The sequence below is a fragment of the Heterocephalus glaber genome, unplaced genomic scaffold, assembly GCF_053883595.1.
Source record: "Heterocephalus glaber isolate CG9 unplaced genomic scaffold, H.glaber_assembly_v1.0 deba00000613, whole genome shotgun sequence".
Classification (NCBI taxonomy): Eukaryota; Metazoa; Chordata; class Mammalia; order Rodentia; family Bathyergidae; genus Heterocephalus; species Heterocephalus glaber.
The window spans coordinates 1193276-1216888 of record NW_028258152.1 but is presented as its reverse complement, the minus strand read 5'-3'; the positions used below and the strand labels follow the sequence as shown (position 1 = coordinate 1216888).

At 39.4% G+C, this 23613-nt stretch overlaps 1 protein-coding gene across 2 annotated transcripts in view; it reads left to right on the top strand.

The window, feature by feature from the left end:
- Positions 1–23393, top strand: part of Mnd1 (meiotic nuclear divisions 1) — a 43794-nt gene extending 20401 nt beyond the window's left edge. The window contains exons 5-9 of one of the 2 annotated variants that reach the window (XM_087205768.1): positions 6619–6693; positions 9575–9689; positions 15371–15527; positions 17501–17545; positions 23153–23393. In XM_087205768.1, the coding sequence (XP_087061894.1) occupies positions 6619–6693; positions 9575–9689; positions 15371–15527; positions 17501–17513 (360 nt within the window). In that variant the 3' untranslated portion in view covers positions 17514–17545; positions 23153–23393. The remainder of the gene's footprint in view (positions 1–6618; positions 6694–9574; positions 9690–15370; positions 15528–17500; positions 17546–23152) is intronic. The other variant, XM_087205769.1, reaches the window with a different exon arrangement.
- The last annotated feature ends 220 nt before the right edge of the window (positions 23394–23613 follow it).

Below are 23613 nucleotides of genomic sequence, written 5' to 3'. Positions count from 1 at the left end.
AGGAATTACTCTTTTTTACTGTTAGAGCTTCGTGGCGGTAAGGTTGAAAAGTTGACCCTAGACCAGCTGTAGAATTCCTATCCCATCCCCAAACACTCTCCTATGGTCCATAGGAGATACAGGTTTGTGATAGCCGTTCTTTAAAAGTATATTCCCCCTGCAAATCAGCCAACCTCGAAAAGATTTACTCCACAACTAGACCTACAATTTAGATGCCGTGCCACCAGGTGGTGGCAGTCAGGATCATGTGGATCTCTAATTTCCCAGAACAACCTTAATTTCAAGTTATTTGGCCTGTTTTGTGCCCCAGAAGCATATCATTGTTTTATAAGTTATATTTCAATATCAATAATATCTCTGGTTACTCTGTGAATTTACAAGTTTAAAAAATAACCTTTTAGTTGGGTGCTCTTTTGTTTGAAAAAAAAGTACAGCTCTTATTTAACACAAGGGGATGATTCAAATGTTGTAGGCCTGCATTTCATCAGATTCAGATTTGGAGTCTTGTTAAGGTTTCCCTGTGTTTATATTTATGTGTGACCGTAATTTTCCTATATTGTAACTCTGAAAAATAGATTAGATACAAACAACTTCAATTTTAGCTTTTGTTAATTTTTATGTTTTTCAAAGCTATATGCATTCACCTCATGAATAATCTCTCACACTTCAGTTTAGTACAAGTCTTAGTTTGGCTCGGGTCATTGGGGAAACTAAGTGCATATTGCTCAGTGAAAGAAGCCAGAGTGAAAAGACTGCATGTTGTGTGATTACATGTATGACATGCTGGAAAAGGCAAGGCCATGGAGACAGGAAAAGATCAGTGGCTGCCAGGGGCTGGGGAGTAAGGGAAGGGATGGTAGATGGAACACAGAGGATTTTTAGGGCAGTGAAAATTGTGTATGACACAGTAACGATGGGTACATTTGTCAAAATCCATACAATGTACAACACAATGAACCCTAGTAGAGACTATGGACTAAATAATGACATCAGTGTGGGCTCATAAATTGTAACAAATATACAGGTTAGTACAGGATTTCAATAGTTGGGAAAGCTGTGTATCTGTAGGGTCAGGGATGTATAGAAAACACATATATATCTTCTGCATAATTTTGCTATGAACCTAAAACTGCTCTAAAAACAAAGTTTTTGTTGTCTTTATATGTATATAATGAAGTAGACCTAACCATGCTGACATGGAAATTTCTCTGAAAATGGAAAACTGCAAGGTATTACATAGAGGATAACCCATCCATGTTTTGAAATGATATCCATACTCATATGTATCTGAAGGAAAGCAAAAGAATAAGACAGAAGGATACATACAAGGATTTTTATAGGGGTCATTTCTGGAAGGAGTTGTGGAGAGAGTGCAGAACTGAAGAGGCAAAGGGGATTTTCTTAAGTGCTCTGCATCGTTTGAGTCTTAAAATAAGAATATTTATATTTTAATCTTTTGAGAATACATGTATATATTATAAAAAGTGTTTTGGAAATAATAATTATTTATGCTTATTATATAAAAAACTTAGAAAGCACATTCCATGATGTAAAGACAACTGTTGTTTAGATTTTGTGCATTTTCTTGCAGTTTTGTTGGTGTGCTTTTTGAGGTGTTTTTTTGTGTGTGTGTGTCGGGGATTGAACTCAGGACCTTGCGCTCATGAGGCAGGCGCTGGAACCACTGAGCTAAATCCCCAGCCCTTGAGTTTTGTTTTTTGTTTGTTTGTCATAGATAGGCTTTCACTGAGTTGTAGTTTTGTTTCCAGCTTTTTAAAAATTTGGCTTTATTCTTTGAGAATCTTTCAGCGTCATTAAAAATTATTTGAACAAAAAAAAGAATTATTTGAACACATCTCTTTTGGTTTCATAATTGTAACACATCCATACTATGAAATAGCGATTTAACATTAATGTTGAGACAATTACATTGCTTCCATCTTTTTGTATAAATGTATCTTTAGAGGATTCATTGTTTATGATCAGCTCCTAAGTGGAATATTGCCTTTTATTAAAAATGCAAATTTTAAAATTATATATGTTCTAACAAGACTTTAAATACATAAAAATATAAAGCAAGTTATTTTTAAGTGTAACAAAAAACATAGAACCTATTTTTCCACAATATAGTAATTAATTTTAATAAAGTAAGAATGATCTAGTTGCTCTTGTCATTATCTCTTTTCCTCATTCTCTGTTCCTTAACATTCTTACCCACCTATGAAAAGCTGGTATTCTTCCCTTAATGCTTTGAAATTTCTTCATTTCTAAAAAAGAGTAAATCAGAATTCAACACAGCTAGCTTGAATCAGTCTTTCTGTTTCACATATGAATAGGTAATTCCTCCAGGCAGTGAATTGCCCTTTAGAAAAGATGGGCATTATGTTTCCCCTGAGTGTCTGAAATAGGTGGCCTGAAATGCATTCAAAGAGAAGCATTGTGTCAGATCTCAACTTTAAAGATGAAATCTGTTTTTTACTAATTATAGGTAGTTTTTGTTGTTTTGCAGCTGCTGCTCTTTGCTCTGAATTACTAGATTTTGAAAAATTATTTGCTTTAGTGAAATTTGGGAATGGATTTATTGTTACTGGTTATAGTTGGTTCTGGTTTCACGTTATAGAAATCTGCCAGAAAAGTTTGGTCTTTGAAGTAATCCTATGGTGTATACCTTTTTTTTTTTTTTGGTACTGGGGGTCAAACTTGGGACCTTGAGCTTGCGAGGCAGGTGCTGGAACCACTGAGCTAAATCCCTGGCCTGGTGTATACCTTTTTTTATTTTTTATTTTTTTGGTGCCGGGGATCGAACTCGGGACCTTGCGCTTGCGAGGCAGGCGCCGGAACCACTGAGCTAAATCCCCAGCCCAGTGTATACAATTTTTAAATGCAGGGAACCCACCCCATTTTTATTTTTGCAATTGTGGATTTTTTTTTTTTTAGACAGGGTCTCGCTTTGTAGTTCAGGCTGTCTCTGACCTCACTACGTAGACCAGGCTGGCTTTGAACTCATGGTGCTCCTCCTGCCTCAACCTCCTAAGTGCTGGGATTACAGGCATGCGCCACCATGCCCGGCCAAAAATGTGGATTTTTGTATATCTCTCTTTTTTTTGGTACCAGAGATCAAACTCAGAACCTTGCGCTTGCAAGGCAGGCAGTGGCACCACTGAGCTAAATCCTGGCCCTTGTATATTTCTTGTTCTTTACTAGTTTAGGCTACAATATCTAACTGTAATTCATTTTTAACTTAATGAACTAGATATTTTTCCACATATTAGTATCATGTGTATTTTAGTTGACTTTGTTACTGCAAGGAAACATGTTTTTGTTTAGATCAGTAGTTCTCAAAATTATGGTAACCAGGATGATTTGGTGTCACCTGGGAACATGTTAGAAATACAAATTCTAGGACTCTACCCCAGTTCTACTATTCAGAAAAACCTGTGTTTCAACAAACCTTTTGGGTTATCCTGATACATGCCAAAGTTTGGGTGTTACTGGGACATGTGAAAAATATACTATGTGTTATGGCTTTCTATTTAGATGTCCCTTGAAAGCCTCATGAGCTCATAGTTGGGGCTTTGGGGAGTGACTGGATCAGGAGTGTGTGATACTGGATCAGTGCACTGATTGGTTTTGCATAGTTCTGGGTGTGGATGATAGATTGATTTACTGCAGAGGAAAGGCCCACCCCTGGTATGGGTAGCACCAACCAATAGGCTTGCAGCCTGGATGGACTAAAAAGGGGAAGAAGGAAGGCCTGCTGCTTCCTGCCTGCCAGGCCATGGACTGTTTCTCCTCTGCCATGCCCCACTGCCTTGGAACCAGCTGACTATGGGTTGAAACCTCTATTCTATGAGTTAGAATAAACCTTTGTTCCTTTAAATTAGGGGTGTCAGGGGCCAGGGATTTAGCTCAGTGGTTTTGTCGCCTGCCGTGCAAGCTCAAGGACCCGAGTTCGATCCCTGGTACCAAAAAAAAAAAAAAAATTGTGGATGTCAGTTATTTTGTCCCTGCCATGAGAAACTAAGACACCATGGCTAAAGATCTCAGCATTTCTGCCTGGGGCCTGGGTTTGGTTCAGTTCCAAGGCCCATGTTAGAGATGATAGCAATAATGCTTCTAATAGCTGTGAGGATGGAAAACGGATACTAAAGGGCTGCCTAACAAGAGCTGCTTTCATTGTTTCCAGTGGTGAGATCTCAAGAAGCAAGCAGTGAGCCAAGAATCTTTCACTGTTGAGTCAGAGCAAACTATTTCAGCACTTAGGATAATTAGCAGAAGCTTTTCCTTTGATAACATCATTTGTGCCTCCCTCTATTACTAAGAAACGTACTTGACAACTCATGTATGTAGCGCTTCACATTCAGAATACATGGGTTGTTTTCAGAATTAAGGAATTCTTGAATGAACTCTTTCAAATGCCTTTAAATTATAAATAATAAAAACACAATAAATGAAAAACACTTCATTAGTCAAATTAAGATATATATTCTCCAGCTATTGGTTTTATTTTATATAATTATTGCCTTTTGGGTAATATTTTCCTGTCTGGTTATTTTAAAACATTTTTAATGTAAAAAAATGTGTGTTTTAGTTGGAAAAATCCTTTACTCCTGAGTTTAAATGTTACATTTTAAAATTATTTCAGGTGGGTCCTTCAAAGTAGAGTACTAACTTTTTAAGCATGGCTTCATTTTATAAATGGGAACTCTTGTTATAAAGAACTAGATCTCTGCTAAATTTAGGGCCTGAAAGCTTATATTGGCTCTTAAGTCTAAGTCAGGGTTTGGTTTGGTTTGGTTTTGTTTTTTAATTGTTGTTTGTTTTAGGAAGATAGTTACACTGAAAAAGAGAAACAACTGGTTTGGTGATAGTGTCTCTTTGGCATAGCTGATGGATCTTGTTTGTGCTATATATATATTAGAATCCATGACTAAAGAACCAGTAAAGTTAAAGTTAAAACATTCTCTATGCATATTCGGAAGTGTAAGGTTTCCCAAGGCCAGAGTAAAGCTGCCAAAGTTTTGAAGGAAGTATTTCCGAATTTTAAGCAGAAGGGTATCTCTATTATTCACCTTGTCTGTTTTACTAATTATATCATGAAATTTCAGTTTCTTGCTAATAGAAATTAAATTCATCCAATCATTAATTACTTCCTAAATGTTTACACCTCAAGAATGAGGAAGGTATAGAATATATTTTAAGAAGGTTCTAATCCAAGCAAGAATGGAAATTCTGACTAGTTTATAGCCAAATATGTGGTAGAGAATTTAGTGGTAGCAATTTCCTGTGATTTATTTATGCACCCAGGTGAGATTAATAAAACTGAGAAGGGGACCCAGTTCTTGCATTAGCCGGTCCTTTTTGGTGCAGGCCTAGTCACATGCTTGTGAACATTTAATATCTGTAGTCTCTTTATACTGGCATTATTTAATCCATTTCCACATACGATTTATCTCCTTTCTAAGCTGAGAAAAATAATCACTTTTAAGATACGTAAAACATACCTAAAATAGGCAGAAGGCTGAAAGACTTTTTTTCTCCTGAGTTGAGTATGTAAAGTGTGCAGTTCATAAAGTACTTTATTTAGGAATATTAAGCATTACGTTTATTATTGACTGTTAGTGACACAAATTCCTTTTCTGCTTTGTGTTTGGGTTTTTTTTTGGTACTGGGGATCAAACTTGGGACCTTGCACTTGTGAGGCAGGCGGCAGAACCACTGAGCTAAATCCCCAGCCCAGTGACACAAATTCTAGTACTACAAATTTCAAAGAAATGTAGTGTAAAGTTAGGCCTGGTGCTGCACACCTGTAATCTCAACACTATGGGAGGCTGAGGGAGGAGGAACAAAAGTTTGAGCCCAGCCTGGGCAATTTAGCGAGACTTCTCAAAACTAAAAAAGAGCTGGGGGTGTAGTTTAGTGTAGAGTTGCTAGATTCAACCCCAGCACAGAAAGGAAGAAAGAAGAGGGAAAGGAAAGGAAGAGAAGGAAGGGAGGGAGGGAAAAAAAACAAAGTGTAGCATTTTAGAAATTTAGTCACAAGTGAAATGAAATTTGAGTCTATAAAATATAATTTCTTTTTTTTTTTTTGCAATGCTAGGGATCAAACCCACGGTCATGCCCATTATAGCCAAGTGCTCTATTACTTTGCCACACGTCTCGACCTTTTTTATTTGTTTATTTTGAAACAGGACCTCACTAAATCTCTAAACTGCTCAGGCTGGGTTTCAACTTGCAATCCTCTTGCCTGCTCTAGTGCTGAGATATAGGCATGTGCCACCACGTACCGCTTGAGGTAGGAAATTTAGTAAGTGAGGATTATATAGAAAAGACTGAAGACTACTTATTTTTCTTCATGGATAAGAAAATATTTAAAACTTTTTCAGTCTACTCCAATAATTCATTGTCCTTGGTTTTTTGGTTTTGGTTTTGGGTTGTTTTTTTTGTTTTTTTGTTTTTTGTTTTTTGTTGTCAAATTAAAAAATTAGTTTCTGGGTTAGTCTGATTTTGTGTGTGTGTGACATAGAGCTGGGCCCAAGAAAAATGCCATTTTGTCTTCATAAACTCCAGGTCAGAGTTCACCTTAGCAAGCCATTTTATTTGTTTTTGATTTTCTAGTTGTCTGAAGGAAGCCAAAGACAAGTGAACCTGCAGAAAAGCATCGAGAAAGCAAAAATTGGCCGACATGAGACAGTAAGTTTGTTTCTGTTATTTAATGCAATTCTACGGTGGGGATGTAGCTCAGTGGCGCTGCCATCTGCCTCGCCAGTGCAAGGTCCCAAGTTCGATCCCTGGGACCAAAATAAATAAATAAAATAATTGCAATTCTAAACAGACTTGTAAGAACACAGAGCTTCATCACAGCAAGGGACACAGGACAGAAGTGTTTGACCTGGTAGAATTCACCAATTGTGAATCTAGGTTTTGCTGGGAGGGGTGCTGGGGATTGAGAGCCTTGTCAGGGGACAGAGAGGGGGGAAGGAGGGAGGGAGAGAGAGAGTATTCGGACGATTAGCACTGAAGCATAAACCCTGGAGCCAAACTGCTGGAGTTTGGAAATCTCTTTAACTGTTTTCAGTTTTGTCGGTTGTAAAATGGGGAATAATAAAATCTACTTCACTGGGTTATTATGTGGATTAAACTAGTTAAAATTTGCAAAGCGTTACAAGATGGTCTGGTACATGGTAAGACCTATTAAATATTTACACTTTTTCAGAGTTTTTCTTTTTTGACACATAAACTGTAAATGATCAACATAGTATTCTTGTGGCCTTGTAATATTTTCTAACTATTGAAATGAGTATTGACCTATTTTATTTCTTTTGGTTTTGGGAGGTTTTTTGGTACCAGAGATCGAACTCAGGACCTTGCACTTGCAAGGCAGGCAGTGGAACCACTGAGCTATAACCCCAGCCCAACCCATTTTATTTCTTAAAGTGCAAGTGTGTTTTAAAACACTGTGTTAGAGATTTCTAAAAATCACTATCTATTGTCATTATCTCAAGAATGGATTTAGAAAAATACTTTTAAGGCATTGGAAATCAATATGAAGCACTAAGTTTTTCACTTAGGTCCCCATATCACTTGATTGTGAAAGAAAGTGACCTGAAAACTTGTTACACTACAGAAAGGAACACATCACAGGGTTACAGTGGCTTTGTTGCTTTCGCAGTTACTTCGCATATATTTTTTCATGTTAGTAGGCAGCACAGTCACAGGTAGACCTTAGAAAATGGTAATTTCTGTAGCATATTTAAGGGAAATTAAATTCTGGGCACAGCCCAAATCTGTTGTCATTTCCCTGGTGACTGTAGTAATTACCACCTTATTTGATCCTCTTTCTTCAACGCTGACAATAACTTATAGAGGCGCTGTGTGCGTGCCCAAAAGCTGTCAGCCAGTCTGCCGAGTGTCACTCAATCCACCAGATCAGTGCAGCCAGGGGAAAACCAGCCACAGAGCCGGCTGGAGCCTTGGGTATCAGAGGCGGGCAGTAACTGGGAAAGGCTCCTGAAAAGATGAGGTTTCGCCAGCCAGTAGATTTTCAGAAATGTCTCCCCCTCTGTGAGGTATTGTCCTTGGTGATGCGATGCTGCTGAAAAGATGGCAGGGACACGGTGCTTACTACAAGCCAGGCAGGTACTTCCCTAAATGCATTTCTTACATGTATTAAATCCTGCCCACAGTCTGAGGAGGCTGTACTCGGACTGTGTACATTTTACATCTGGAGAACTAGAGGCACAGAGGAGTTCAGTCATCTTGCAGAGGTCTCAGTGCCAGTAACTGAGATGGGATTGATTCAGAGAGTCTGGGAGCTGTCATGGTGTTCGTACGGATGCTCTCCTTTCTGCTTCTCCTTTCTTCATTAGCCTCTTCTGTTTTCCTTTGAAACACATATAATTAGGTGTTGATGGCAAATAATGATCACTGTCTTATAATCGTAAATCTGTGCTCTGCTAATACAACACATACTGACTCTATGCAGCTCTTTACAGTAAGATACAATTAAATTTAGTTTCTCGGTCACCGGGGCCCCAGTTCATATACTCAGTAGCCACATGCCCAGAGTGCAGGTCTAGAACATTTCTGTCATTGCAAAGAGCTCTGTTGGACCTTATTTCTCAAAGCATGCTGCTCTGCATATGCTTTCTCCTCGACAAATGCCAGCAAAAGGAACTTTTCTTCACTTTGGAACCAAAGGGAACAGCCAAAGGCAGATTAGGAAAGTAGAAACAAAAATACAAGGTAGCAAGGAACCTTAGTCCCATTCGGGCCACTTGGACTTTGATTTTTGCCTCTGGCTTGTCTTACAATTCTTTACCACAGTCTTTGTCTGCATTTGATTTTTGTTTGGATTTTTGTTTTGGGTTGCACAAAAGATGTCTGAGGTTTCAAAGAAAGATAAGCATCAAGCTTGTTTTTACACTGTGCATGTGTGTTACACGTCATCCCTTAGGGTCCCACAGGGCTTGGTCTCAGGACCTTCTGAGGATATCAGAGTCTGCAGGTGCCTAAGCCTCTCACATCAAATAGGGTAGTATTTTTGTATCATGTCCCTTCATGTGCTTTTTTTTTTCATTACTGGGGATTAATCCCAGAGCCTTCACATAGAGCTATATCTCCAGCCCTTTTTTATTTTGAGACAAATTCTCACTAAGTCATGGAGTTTCCCAGGCTGGACTCGAGCCTTAGCTCCCCAGAGTGCTGGGATTGCAGTTGTGTGCCAACACATCTTGCTCCTCATGAGCTTTAAATCATCTCTAGATTACTTATACTACCTAATCCAGTGTAAATGCTATGTAAATTGTTGTTATACTCTGTTATTTAGGAAATAACAAGAAAAAAGTCTGTACATGTTCAGTATAGATGTAAGTTTATAAATTTTTGAATATTTTTGATCCGTGGTTGGTTGAATCTGAACACAGAATCTGTGGATATGGAGAGCCGACTGTATGAATATTATATTAAAGCCTACTATGTCATAGATAAGAAATAAAGTGTTTATAAAGTGTATTGCTTTATAACAGATGGGATTTTGTTGTCTTAATTATACATAAAATTACTTTGAATTTAGGAAGAACGAACCATGCTAGCAAAAGAGCTTTCTTCACTTCGGGACCAAAGGGAACAGCTTAAGGCAGAAGTAGAAAAATACAAAGAATGTGACCCACAAGTTGTGGAAGAAATACGTAAGTTTATAGTACAACTTGAGGCTCATTAACTTGGCAGTGAACAAGATTTTGCATTTCTTGTTGTCTGGTAAGCACTTTCCAGGTACAAGAGAAAAGAAAGGCTATAAAACAGTGTTGTGTCCTCTGCTCTCACTTTGTATTTTAGCATAATAGGAAAATATTGTCATATTTCTAATAAAGAGACTCAATGTCAAATCGTTGAATAGTGACAACTTTGAAGTTAAACATTTCAAAAGTAAGGAAAGTGAATGGGATCAAAGGATTAAAAACAAAATATAGGCCCGGGGATTTAGCTCAGTGGTTCCACGGCCTGCCTCACAAGCACAAGGTCCTGAGTTTGAGACAGCTCCCTCACTTTGCTCAGCCCTGGGAGACCCTGTTCATGCGCGTAGAGTCGTGCTTAGTGGTGATACGGGGCGATTCAGCTGATTGCAGGGGTGATTTTCACAGAGAAGGAGGCAGAAGAACTCCCTCAGCCAGTCATCTCTGTTAAATTTGGCGTTTAGGGAAACATGCCTTACATGCTGCCCTCAGACGTATTCATCATCCCCAGCAGAACTGTCTGAATCTGGGGCTGCACCATTATCACTTTACCTGATTGAAAGCTTTAACCAGTGTCAGGTGGCCGTCAGTGAACACAAGCGCATGCGGGAGGGACGGGATGGAGGTTACTCCCGGGCCTGCGTGAGCCTGTCTTGTGACTAGCTTCGGGACAGGCTTCTGACTGGATTTGATGCTCTCTGGAACCGACTTTCAGGATCGGCCCCGTAGTGCCCGCTAGCAGATCATGACAACCTGAGTTTTCACCCTAACTAACTCTGATCCTTCATACATTACTCTACATCTGCTTTCCTTCTTTTTTGCTTTTGTCATTTGATTGGTTGGGTTTGATTTTTGCTTGTTTGTTTTGGTTTGATTTGGTTTTGGTTTTTTGAGGCAGGATCTTGCTTTGTAGCCCAGCCTGGGTTCAAGCTTGTGACTTTCCTGCCTCAGCCTCCCAACTGCTGGGACTGCAGGCACCCACCACCACCCCTGACCTGCCTTCCTTCTTGATTGAAGTTTTGTGTAATTCTTGTACTGTTTCCTTGCATTAGCACCTCTACTTGCTTGCGTCATTCCCTTTATGTGTTTATTCCCTGCAACTTTACCCACACTCATTCAGGATTCCAGCTTTTCAACTCTGTGGTCCCCACTGAACTGCCACAAGTGTTTCCTTGGGCAAGTGCCCCCGACTGACCTCACCTCCAAAATGGGACTTTCGGGCCGGGGATTTAGCTCAGTGGTTCCGCCGCCTGCCCCGCAAGCGCAAGGACCGGAGTTTGATCCCCGGTACCAAAAAAAACACCAAAATGGGACTTTCCATTTTTATAGTCCTCATAATTTTGCTACCCTCTGTCCACTCGGGAATGACTGAAACTTTTATTTAGGCTTCTTACACCACTCTGACCTACACTGATAGTGATCCTACACCAACGGGTCATCTTGAGGTGCAGGATATGGACAGGGACAGAGAATTATGCAAGACTGATTCACAAAGTGGGAAGACTTTCAGGCATGTGATTTAAGGTATTGCTGTTCTTGCATCACCTCAGAGAAAGGTAATAAAACTTGAAGAAGGCATTTGAGGGTATGCGAAAGATTGTATGAAGTATGAAATAGCGTATTTGAGGAGGAAGTTGCAGCTGTGCAATTTAAATTTATACTGGTTGCCTGCATTCTGGTATCCGTCTTGGCCCTTGGATTTAAGTTTGGTAATTTACTTCCCAACCCAAGGAAAACATGCCCACGTGAATGAGTGCTATGCAGGATATGAGGTCTAAGTAAGTGAAAAGAAAAGTAAATTTTTCTAATTTTCAGTGGGTTAAGAGACTTTATCATTCTTCATCAATGTCAGACCTAGATTTTTGTTTGTTTTTTGAGACAGGGACACAGGGTCTCTTGTCTGTAGCCCGGGCTGGCCTTGAACTTGCAGTGATCCTCCTGTCTCAGCCTCCTAAGTGCTGAGAGTACAGGTGTGTGCCACCACGCCCAGCTAGACTGAGACTATCTTTTAATATTTATGTGCCCACATAAAGTTGGATCTGTACAGTATTTGGATCCTGGAAAATTTTAATGATAAATCTATTCGAGATAAATTATTTTTTACTGGGAAATGAGAAGGTAAGAGTCTTTGCTTCCTGACCTTGTGCAAGTTTTTTTTACTCAACTAAAGAATATTATCTGTTTTTGTGTACTTTACTTATAGAAAATTTCAACATATTTTATACAGAGTCGATGTGTAGAGTAATTACATTATTCCGTAAGCGTAATGCAGGTGCGTGGCAAGGGTCTCTTTCATATGAAAGCCACAAAGTGAGGCTGGGAATGCCGTCCGTGGCAGAGCACTTCCCGAGCATGTGTGAAGCTCTGGGTTCAGTTTCTGGCACTACCAAAAGAAAAATCACAACTACCAACGGGAAAAATAATCTGTCAAAGTTTGTATACTTATGAGAATTTTTAGACGAACTTCAGTTCGTATTTTTATAGAGAAATGTCCAGTTCATCTGCTTTAAATTTTAGAACAGAAAACATAAAACTTCAAACACAGAACTTCTTCCAGTCAATACAGAGTAGTGGGGATTGGATTTGGTCTCCCTCCTTAAAAACAAACAAAATATATAAAACAGTGGTTTTCAGGATATTCATATCAGTGAAAAACAGCGATCCTTGCAGAAAGGAAACAGCTGAAGTAAGCCTTGCAATTGTCCCCTCTTATTTTTTTGAGTTTCCTGGCCACGGCACAGTCAGGGGATCCCAGGCAGAGCCCTGCAGCTTGATTCCCTGAGCTGAGGAGATGGAACTGAGAGTCAGGAAGGGGTGCGCCCAGAGGAGCGGGGTGCCCAGGAAGCTCTGCATGTATCCAGTGCAGCCCCCTCGAGGACACGAGGACGCTACCCGGGGCCGAGGAAGAGCCACGGTGCGGTTCAAAGGAACGGTGCCAGGCACCCACCAAGGGCCGAGAGTAGTGCTCATTTTTCACCAGCCAGATTGAGAGAATTTGCAATTAACAAGGAATTTATTAGAGAGTACAAGAAAATCTTGCCTTACAAGAAGGGAGTAAACATGGGCCAGGGATTTGGCTCAGTGGTTTCGCCACCTGCTGTGCAAGCGGAAGGACCCAAGTTCGATCCCCGGTACTGAAGAAAAAAAAAAAAAGGGAGTAAACAGCTCTAGACTGAGCTCTTCTCTGACCTCTTACTGAGCCGTATGACCCAGACTTGAAAGCATCTTAATCGTCAAGTAAACACATCCCAGATCAAAGCTCAAGAATATTAATAAAAATATAAAAAATCTAATATTCAACAAAATAAAACTTGTTATTTTTGGCATACAAATTAATTTTACCAGGCATGTAAAAGACTAGGAAAATAAGATTGAAAATGAACAGAATAATCTATCAATCCAAACTGGCCAGAACATTAAAACAATTATGACTGTACCACACATGTTCAAAAAGTTAAGTATTTCTACCTAACTTGGAAGCTATAAATGTCAGATGTCGTCACATGAAAACTATGATGTTTGACATGAAAAGTACAGTGGTTTGGATTAACAGCAGATTAACTTTTGCAGAAGAAAAGGTCTTGTATTTAAAGATACAGCAATAGAAACTATCCAAAATGAAGCAAAAAATTTTAATATGAAAATGTCATTCTTAGCTGGGTATGGTGGTACATGCCTGTAATCCTAGCACTGTGGGAGGCTGAGACAGGAGGATCATAAATTCCAGGCCAGCTTGGTCACTGTGGTGACTTAACAAGACTTTGTCTCAAAATTTTAAAAAGGAACTGGCTCTGTAACTCAGTGCAAAGGCCCTGGGTTTATCCTGTGTCTCACATACACGCACACAACTACCCAGAGTCTCAAGGAGAATTTGGGGCAGGGAGTTTGCTAGGCTAGGAAAATATCTGAAGAACTAAAAGCTAATTTGTTACAATTTGATGACAGCTACAAATCTAAGAAATTTAAATATTTAAGTTCTAGAGGCCAGAGATCCCCTTCTCACTACATTCAGAGAACTTTAAACTTTAACCTCTGTTTACTGCCCAGCTCTCCCCAATGAAATTACTGTTTTTAGATGTGCTTTATTTTTTTTAATGAGGGATTTCATAGGATTTTAGCTATCATGTTAGGGCAGAACAGATGGTACCAGCTTGAAGGATTATAAATGCTGCAAATTGATTCAAATAGGATTTTGTTCTTAATAGCAATTAAGAGCATATTAGAAACACTCAAGTTTAGGACTGTCATGGTTTATTTTGGAACACAATTTGCTAATAATAACCACAACCCATTCTTTGTATAGGTATGGCTGTATATTATCTCTTACTTATTTTTCAATAATGCCTGCAAGAAATATTTATATTTCATCATGCCATTTGAATTACTCATATCATTACACAAACATTGGCATGATTAACTGCAAATATCCAAGAAGTGAAAGCAATAGTTTATTTTAAATGTGAAATTATAACTACTTAACATTTAAATGAGACTAGAGAAAACAAGTACCTGGTAGAAATTTAAATTCCCACAAAAATACTTGAAAGTAAATGTCAGAAGTACTCAAGAAATTTTCTTAAAATAAATGCCTGAAAGACAATAAAAATAGTAAACCAAGCATCTTTGAAAATTTGCCCTTCCACAAAAGCTTGCAAAATTGTTACAATTGTTGCTTGCAGACTTCATGGGAAATGGCTGACAAAGTAAAAAATAGTGAACTTTTGCAGTGTTTTGACTTGGGGTGCAGTTTACAACATATTTGTAAAATAATGCTCGGTAGTGGGGAGATATCCACATGATTATCCTAAGTGGTGAAATAAAAATATTTGATCAAAATTCAACAGCCTTTTATTATTAAAACATTCAACAAAATAGGAATAGAAGTGAACTTAACCTGGTCGGAGAGCATCTACAAAAATCCATGGTCAACATGTTGGATGGTAAAAGACTGAAAGCTTTTCCCATCCATGTCTACACAGCACTTCTATTCAACACTGTACCAGAAGCTTAACTGGGACCATTAGACATTAAAAAAAAGATGAAGAAAGAGAAAGAAAGGTATTTATTCTGAGAAGGAAGAAGTAAAATGATTTCAGATGGCATATCTTATATCTATGTAGAATGTGTATGTATATATACATTCAGTAACAGCATGCACACTGTTAGGGTTTATATCTCCACGTGCCCCCAGAGCCTCATGCTCTTCTAGGTGGGGCTTTGGCCAATGATTGGATCATGTCAGTGTGATGGATTAGTCCTCTGATGAGTTGGTAGGTGAATGTGATTTGGGCAGTGAAGCCTGGTCGGAGGAGGTAGGTCACTGGGGCCGTGGCCTGGAAGGCTTTATCTCTCTCCGCCATTAATTCTTCTCTGCTTCCTTCCTGTCCTGTCATGAGCTGTTTGTTTCCTCTGTCCTGCCACTCTGCCTTGGAGCCAGGCGACTAAAGACTGAAACCTCTGCAAACTGAGCCAAAATAAACTTTTCCTCCTTAGAGTTGTGGGTGTCAGATATTGTGTCTCAGTGACAAGAAAGTAACTAAGATATACACCCAAACAAAAAGCTAAAAAAACCTAATAAGGTCAGCAAGTTTACAGAATACAAACTCTGTATGTAAAAATCTTTTTGTTTTTTTCAGTACTAGGGATTGAACCTGTGGCCTTCACACTGAGCTTTTTTATTTGGAGACAGGGTCTCACTAAATTGCTACATGCTGGGCTACAACTTGAGAGCCTCCTACTTCAGCTTCTCAGAGTGCTGGAATTACAGACATATGCCACAGTGCCTGGCTTAAAGTATGTGAATTTCTGTATGCTAACAATAAACAATCTATAACTGAAATTATTAATATTATTAAGATGAAGGGCCGGGGATTTAGCTCAGTGGTTCCGGTGCCTGCATCACAAGTGCAAGGTCTGAGTTCAATCCCTGGTGCCACAAAAAAAAAGATGGAAATACTTCCCAAACTGATCCATATTTTCAGTGCAAAACCTGTCAAAGTCCCAACTCCTTATTTTACAGAAACTGATAAACTAATCTTAAAGTTCATACAGAAATAAAGGAGACCCAGAATGGCCAAAATATCTTGAGAAAACAAGGTCGAGGGACTCAAAGTTCTTGATTATAAAACTTACTACAGATCTACATTGATCAAGACAGTATAGTACTGGTTTAGAAACAGACATATGGATGAATGGAATGGAATTGAGAGTCCAGAAATAAATAGTTGATTTTCAACCATGGTGATGAAACCATTCAATTGGTAGTGTTTTCAACTAATGGTGTTGGGTGCAGTTGAATGTCCACCTGACAACAAATTAATCTGACCCCCACCTCGTACCATAAGCAGAAATTGACTGAAGTGAATTAAAGATATAACGTAAGACCTGGAACTATAAAACTCTTAGAAGAAAACATAGGTGTGTGTTTCTTTGGGCTTGACTTGGGCACTGTTAAAATACTTGTATAATTCCACAATAAAGGCAACCCAATCTTCAAAGTGGACAAAGGATTTGAACAAACATTTTCCAAGAAAAATATGCAAATACCAATACGCACACAAAAATATGCTCAATATTAGTCATTTGGAAAATTCAAATCACAACCAGAATGAGATGCATCTTCATCTTCAGGATGAAGGCTATAATTTTTTTTAATTTATGGAATTGAACTCTTAGATTGCTGGTGGGATTGTAAAATGGTGTAGCCATATTGGAAAACAATTTATCCTTTGCCCAAAATGACACAGTTACTGGGTAAGCTAGCAATTCTATTCCTAGATACATACCTAAACAAAGTGAAAACAGATTCACAGATACTAAATTATTCATATGAGTAGAAACAACTCAAATGTCCATCCACTGATGCATAGATCATTTGTTCCACAGAAAGGTAGTCCACAGAGAGAGAATGTAGATCAGTGGAGGGACAGATGGGGAATGTTGAGTAAATGCTAATGAGTTCAAGGTTTCCTTTTGGGTGATGAAAATAAAAAACCACTGAATTATATCAATGTGATAAATTCTGTGGAATATAAATTATCTTTCAATCAAAAATTAAACGCCATCACTCTTAAGTAATATGTATGCACAGGTGTTTATGGCATTGTTCCATGCTCTGCAGATAAACTTGGAAGGCAGTATGTGTACAGATAGATTAATAACAAGATGTGTATTTAAGTGTAAATAAAAGAAAATGCATTCTCCTGTAAGGCTACTTTCTTAACACTAATCTTTTTTAAGGTCAGATATATCATGTCCTGAGGATATATATACAGTAAAATTTTTGCCATTAAATTTAAATTATTTTATCATTTAGTAAGTTGTTTGAGAAACATCTCGTTTAAACGTGGTTTGGCGGGGGTTGTTTTTTTTTTGTTTTTTGGGGGTACGAGGGATTGAATTTGGGTCCTTGTGCTTGCAAGGCAGGCGGCGGAACCACTGAGCTAAATCCCCGGCCCGTTTAAACGTGTTTTTAAAGAAGCAACTACAGTGATAGACATTTTGGAAAGGGAAATTGTTCACATTGACTTTCTATTTATTCATTGCTAATAGAACTGCAGCTAAAATTTTCTTGGGAATTTGAGCAGGTTTGTAAGATACAGTATTATTTTACTATTTGAGCCTTTTTTCGAAAGCTATTGTGTGTGTGTGTTTTATAAAATCTATAAACTATAAGAATTTTGTATGAAAATATAAATCTATAGTTAGATCAAGGTAATTTGTATATATAAATAATTAGATTCAGTTTTATGTATCTTTTTTTTTAGGTCAAGCAAATAAAGTGGCCAAAGACGCTGCTAACAGATGGACTGGTATGTATTATAATGACATTGCCAATGTATGGTTAAACTTATTCCACATTCACTGTGATGTGAAATTCAGATGCCTTGGTGCTAGCTCTGTTCAGGAAAAGGTATTTCTGGAAATGTGTGCATTGCTCATGTTTTTGTATATGAAATTTTTTCAGTTACTAAGGGTTATTTTTTAAAAATCTTATTATTATTCATTTTATTAAAGTGTATTTTTATAAAACCAGTAATTGCTTCCAGTTTAACTTTTGTGTTATTTCTCTCAAGGTAAGTCACCTGGACTAATCATTTAACTCTCATATGTATTAATGAAATATATAATTGATGTTTCATGTGTATTTCATGTCAAATTCACCTTTAGAGTTTCGTGGAACCCTACAGCTGTTTTCCTGACAGTGCTAGGTGAGGCCTGAGGGCTCTCTGAAGAGTAATATGAGTGGTTTTCCGCGCTGTGTTCTCACTTCCTCTCCACACAAACCCTATGAGGTCGGCGTCCCTCATTTTGGACATGAAACAGCCCCCGAGTCCCAGGCCACACACACACGCTAGGCTGTGGAACAGGAGCTAAGTCCGGCTGTTCTGTTTCCCGAGACTGAGCTCTGACCCACTTCGTGTGCTCTCTCCTCTGTCAGCCAGCTGTCCTGTAAGTGCCTCATCAAACATGTGCTAATGGGTGCCCGCCCACATCTACACCAAAGACATTTTAGGAAGTGAGAATTCAAAAGCCATTGTGGGGCCAGGGATTTAGCTCAGTGGTTCCGTCGCCTGCCTCGCAAGCGTAAGGACCCGAGTTTGATCCCCGGTACCACAAAAAAAAAACCACACAAAAAAAGCCATTGTGTATGTGGCATAGGGTCAGGAAAAAGTTAATAAATAGGGATTACTGTGATTTATATACTGTTAAAACCTGCCAGAAATTTATACTAATGTTTTTTCAAAATTTAATTATAAAATAATGGTAATTGAATTTTTCCATTCTGGTGAGAGTGTGTAAAGCCTTCACGTGTATTAGTCATCCTCATGTTTCTGTGGGGGAATATGGATAAGATTGAAGCAGAGATGTAAAGTTTAAAGTGACTTTGTTAAGTCAAAAGGGATTAGTCACTGGAAGAACACAGATTTTGTGCCAGGTTTTCCTGGTGCCCTGTCCAGGCCTGTGTTTCACAAAAGATGTAAAAATCATTTTTCCCTAGCCTATTTTAGAATTAAACAGATTAGTAAAATCAACATAAATTAGCCTTGTTTCCCCCTTACTATCTTATAGCTTGTAATCTTAATTATTACAGTTAATTTCCTAAGTAATATAATGCTTCAGTGATAAGAACAGAGGAGGGTAGAAAGAGCAAATTATCTTTAAAGAAAAGAGAATAATGAAGTGTATGTGTCTTGTAAGGTACAAATAAGTAACAAATGCAATGATATTTTATGGGTTTGAGAAATATAAGTGAGTGTGACAGGAGTAGCAAGTGGATCTTAGGTCAAAGAGAGGACAAGAGTCACGAGATGACTGAGTAGTTCTCAACACAGCGGCGCACGAGGCAGGTGGAACAGGCAACTTGTGTGTGCAGGGCTTCACTTGGAGAGGAGTCCACCTGGAGCGCCGCGCCTGCTGTCTGACCCCTTCAGCTTCTCAGCCCGCTTCCTCCTCTGTTCCGCCTGCATCGCATCTACCTGGCGTTTTGGGAGGATGAAGCGAGACAGTCTGTGCGCTCCACACAATGTCAGACCCTGAAGCCGGGCATGGTGGCACACACCTGTAATCCCAGCACTCAGGAGGCTGAGGCAGGAGGATCGCCGTGAGTTCAAGGCCAGCCTGGGCTACAAAGGGAGACCCTGTCTCAAAAGAAGACCTCAAAAAGTGCCCTCCTTTCCATTTCTCCAAGACAGGCGGTGTAACCGCTGAGCTAAATCCCCAGCCCACCCTTTCTCCAATTCATCATAAATTCCAAGTGTTAAATAAACAATCAGTTGTTTTTCAGCTTATCAAAAACTTCCAAAATTATAATACAGTTGGCAGAGCTTCCCACCCTCGTTCCATGTCTTAGCTGCAGAAGAACCTGGAACTTTTTAAAGCATGTGGAAGGAAGATATTTTTAGCATAGCAGAAACAGCTGTTAAGAACTGTATTTCCTTTTGAGGTTACAACTCATTCTTTCCAGCATAAACACATGTTGTGAAAAATGAAGATGGGGAGAGAGTGGATTACACCTCAGAAAACCTCACTGTCTTTAAAAAAAACCAAAATATCATTGTTTTTTGTAACTAAAAGTTATATAGCATCGGTTAAGGGTTGGTTTCTTTTTCTGTGAGTCCTTAAAATGTGTCTGGAATTGAGAATATTTATATTGTTTATATTTATGTTGTTTAATAATTCAGTATCTCAGGTTTTTTGTTTTGTTTCTGTGGTACCGGGGATTGAACTCAGGACCTTGCGTTTGCAAGGCAGGTGCGGTGCCACTGAGCTAATTCCTGGCCTTTCAGTATCTCAGTTTTATAGAATGAGAAATCACCTCAGGATGTAAATACAGAAATACGAAGTCTAAATGTTTTATGGCAGTTAGTACACTTTAAATGTAATTTAACAAATTACATAAAACCTTAATAATTAAGATAGTAGAGATTGTTTGTGTTGCTGAAGCGAGGGCCTTGCTCGTGGGCCTGCCACTCCACAGCCAGCCCAGGATGGCAGTTTTTGTACTCACACGAGAGGCATCTCAATGCATGGGCAGGTAGATGTTGTGAGGCCCCATCCATCATAGGCTCTTTGCAAATGATGATTGAGCAGCCTATTCTGTATGTATCTTGGTTATGCAGTCGGATAAGTTAAGAGAGATTCTGCCTGTCTTAGAGTTGTTTCTGTAAAAACAAAATTATTCTGTATCCATTTATAAAAACGTCTACATGACAAGAAGATTATCAGATAGCGAATGAACTGTCAAGCTTGTGGATTGCATCATGTTAAATGGGACATCCCGTGGCCCAAGGAAATATTTGATCAGAGCCGCCTTTGAATCGGTCCATTACAGTGTTGCAGAGAGGCTTGTATTTGTTGGTTCTTTTGTGTATATTTCATTCATGGATTGTTTATAATAAGATCCTTTCTTGTCCTTACATGAAGCAGAAACTCCTTCCAGCAGAGGCTGCTGAATAGCCTCAGTCTGGGCTTCGCTTTCTTCTCCTGACCCAGCTTCGAAGTCTCTTCCCTGCAAGCAGGGTCGCCTGAGTTCGCTCATTTCCTGGAAATCTTTATGTATTCATTGAGCCTGTCCTGAAAGCTGTGCGTGTAATCCTTCATCTTTCCTCTCTAACACGCACATCAGGTCAGAATTGTTTGGTAGTAAAGTAATGATCTCTCTCTCTGTCTCTCTCTGTCTCTTTGTCTCTGTCTCTCTCGGTGTCTGTCTGTCTCTGCCTCTGTCTCTCTCTGCCCTCCCTCCCCCATCATGGTAGCTCAAAGGCATAGGCCCTTTACATTCTGTGACAGGTGTAGTACACTTAAAACTTGTCTTCTGTATCAGTGAGCCCTCTATAAATGCTTGACTGTGATTGGCAAGGCTGTACTGACTGTGCAGGCACTGGCTAAACTAAACAGTCCTGGTGCCCTCGTGTTATTGTTCTACTATCTCACTTGTTAGGGAAAGTAAAGATTTATTTGAGGTTGTTACAAAGAGTCAAGATTCATTTTAGTATCTTTCGACATTCCATAAGTCTTTAATGGAAAGAAATGATATTTCACTAGCAGTATTTGTTTTATTTGAGGCAATAATGTACACTTTAGAAATAAATTTGACTCCAGAAATGTCATTATTTGATACTTGGAGTTAACTTCCTTAGAAACAATATATTAAAGAATGGTCAAAGTCCACGTATTAACTTGCTAGGGATACCAGAGCAAAGTACCACCGAGTCGTTTAAAACACCAGAAATGTAATTCCTCACCATGCTGAATAGATGCTATCCTCTGCCTAACTCAAAGTGCCAAATGAGGATGTTGGCAAGCCTCGCGTGTTTTGAGGCCTCTCGTTGGCCTCCGGGGTGGCTTCCGTCCCTGTGCTCTCGAGTCTTTCCTTGTGTGAGTGCCTCTCCGTGCCCCAAACTTCCCTTCGTTGTGCAGAGTGGTCAGATTGGATAGGGCCCACCTAATCATCTCATTTTAAGAGAATCACATTTCTGGACATCATATCCAATGTAGTCACATGCTGTCATGGAGGGGTAGGACTTCAGCATAGGAGTAGGGGCCAAGAGGGTGACTTGATTCCTCCCATAACACCCCAGAGAACTCTTTAAACATTCCACAGAGCACCCCAACAAGCCAGGAAACCTTATGCCCTTATTTTTCCATGTGCAGGATACAGTTTTGTTATAAAGGTTATATACGGCCAGGCATAGTGGCACAGGCTTACAATCCCAACACTCTGGAAGGCTGAGGCAGGAAGCTTACAAGTTTGAGCCCAGCCTGGGCAACTTAGCAAGACCCTGTCTCAAAGAATAAAATAAAAATTCTTTAAAAGTGCTCAAGGGCTGGGGATTTAGCTCAGCGGTTTTGCCACCCGCTGTGCAAGCGCAAGGACGGGAGTTCGATCCCCGATACAAAAAAAGAAAAGTGCTCAGGGTGGGACCGGCGATTTAGCTCAGTGGTTCTGCCACCTGCCTCTAAAGCGCAAGGTCCTGAGTTTGATCCCTGGTACCAAAAACCAAAAAACAAAAAAAAAGTACTCAGGGGCCAGGGATTTAGCTCAGTGGTTCCGGTGCCTGCCACGCAAGCGCAAGGTCGCGAGTTCATTCCCCGGTACCAAAAAGAAAAAACAAAAGTGCTCAGGGGATGTAGCTCAGTGAAAAGATCCTGAGTTTGGTCCCCAGCACAAACAAAAAGCTGTAGATGTACATCAGAAATGTGTGAAAGTGAGGAACACCATTGTGGTCCTTGGTCCCCCAGGGCACTGCAAGCAGCGGGGTTTCCCTGCACCCTCAGCCGCCCGAGTGCCCTTGCAACGTGTAGATGATTAGATTGCTTTTTTTCCCCTCTGTTGTCACACTGGGCTAAAGATCTTGATCAAAAATCTTCGTACACAATTTATTGTCTTTCCTTGGGATAAGTTCTTTTAAGTAAATAGACTGCTTTTTTCAGTGGCAAATACATTTTAACCCCCCTCCCCCAGCCCTGGGGATGAGGACACATCTTCTCCTGTCTCAGTCCCGGAGGATGCTCTCCCTGCTGCTACCCCCTCTCTCTCACCCTGGCCTGAGGTCTGGAATCCGTTACCCTCGGGTCGGGGAAGAAAGGTCCAGAGAGAAGGTGTTCCCTTTGGGGACGAGAAACCCCAGCTCCTAAGCTGAGTCTGGCCTCTGGTGGAAATAACAGAAAAGATGCCATTAGCCTACCCGTCTTCGTATTATCCTTAAGGTAGGTTTCTTTATCAGCAAATACTTTCCGAGTTTTAAATAAAATATCTTCTTTTATCTGTAGTTACTGCCCTCACTCTTGAAAATAGAGAAACTTATGTTAATGCAGCTAAGAGTAAGGTAAATAAAGGAACAACGAGGATACTTCTATTTGAAATATTTTATGATTGTTTTTAATTCTCAAAAATATTTCTCTGTTTTTTACAGATAATATATTTGCAATCAAATCATGGGCCAAAAGAAAATTTGGGTTTGAAGAAAATAAAATTGATAAAAATTTTGGAATTCCGGAAGACTTTGACTACATAGACTAAAACGTTCTGTGGTGGGGAGAGGCCTCCGAGCCTGTAAATATGTAAATTCTGAAACATCTCACTGGCTGTACTGGGTTGTTACTACCCTGTAACTGTTTGTTAGTTTGTTAATTCTAAATAAAGTATAAAATACAGGTGTTCTTCAGCTTTTTTACCAAAAAAGGACAAAGAGCAAGCTGATCACCATGTTCCTGCAGTGTGCCTCCGAGTGGAACAGCGCAAGCAAAGCCAGCAGCCTCGGCCAAGTCAGGTTTACAGATGATATTTTTGAGGATCAAAGCCATGATAACATTTTTAGTTTCAGATATTAAATACTAAGGGTACATCTGAAGGCTCTGTTGCACAAATACACAT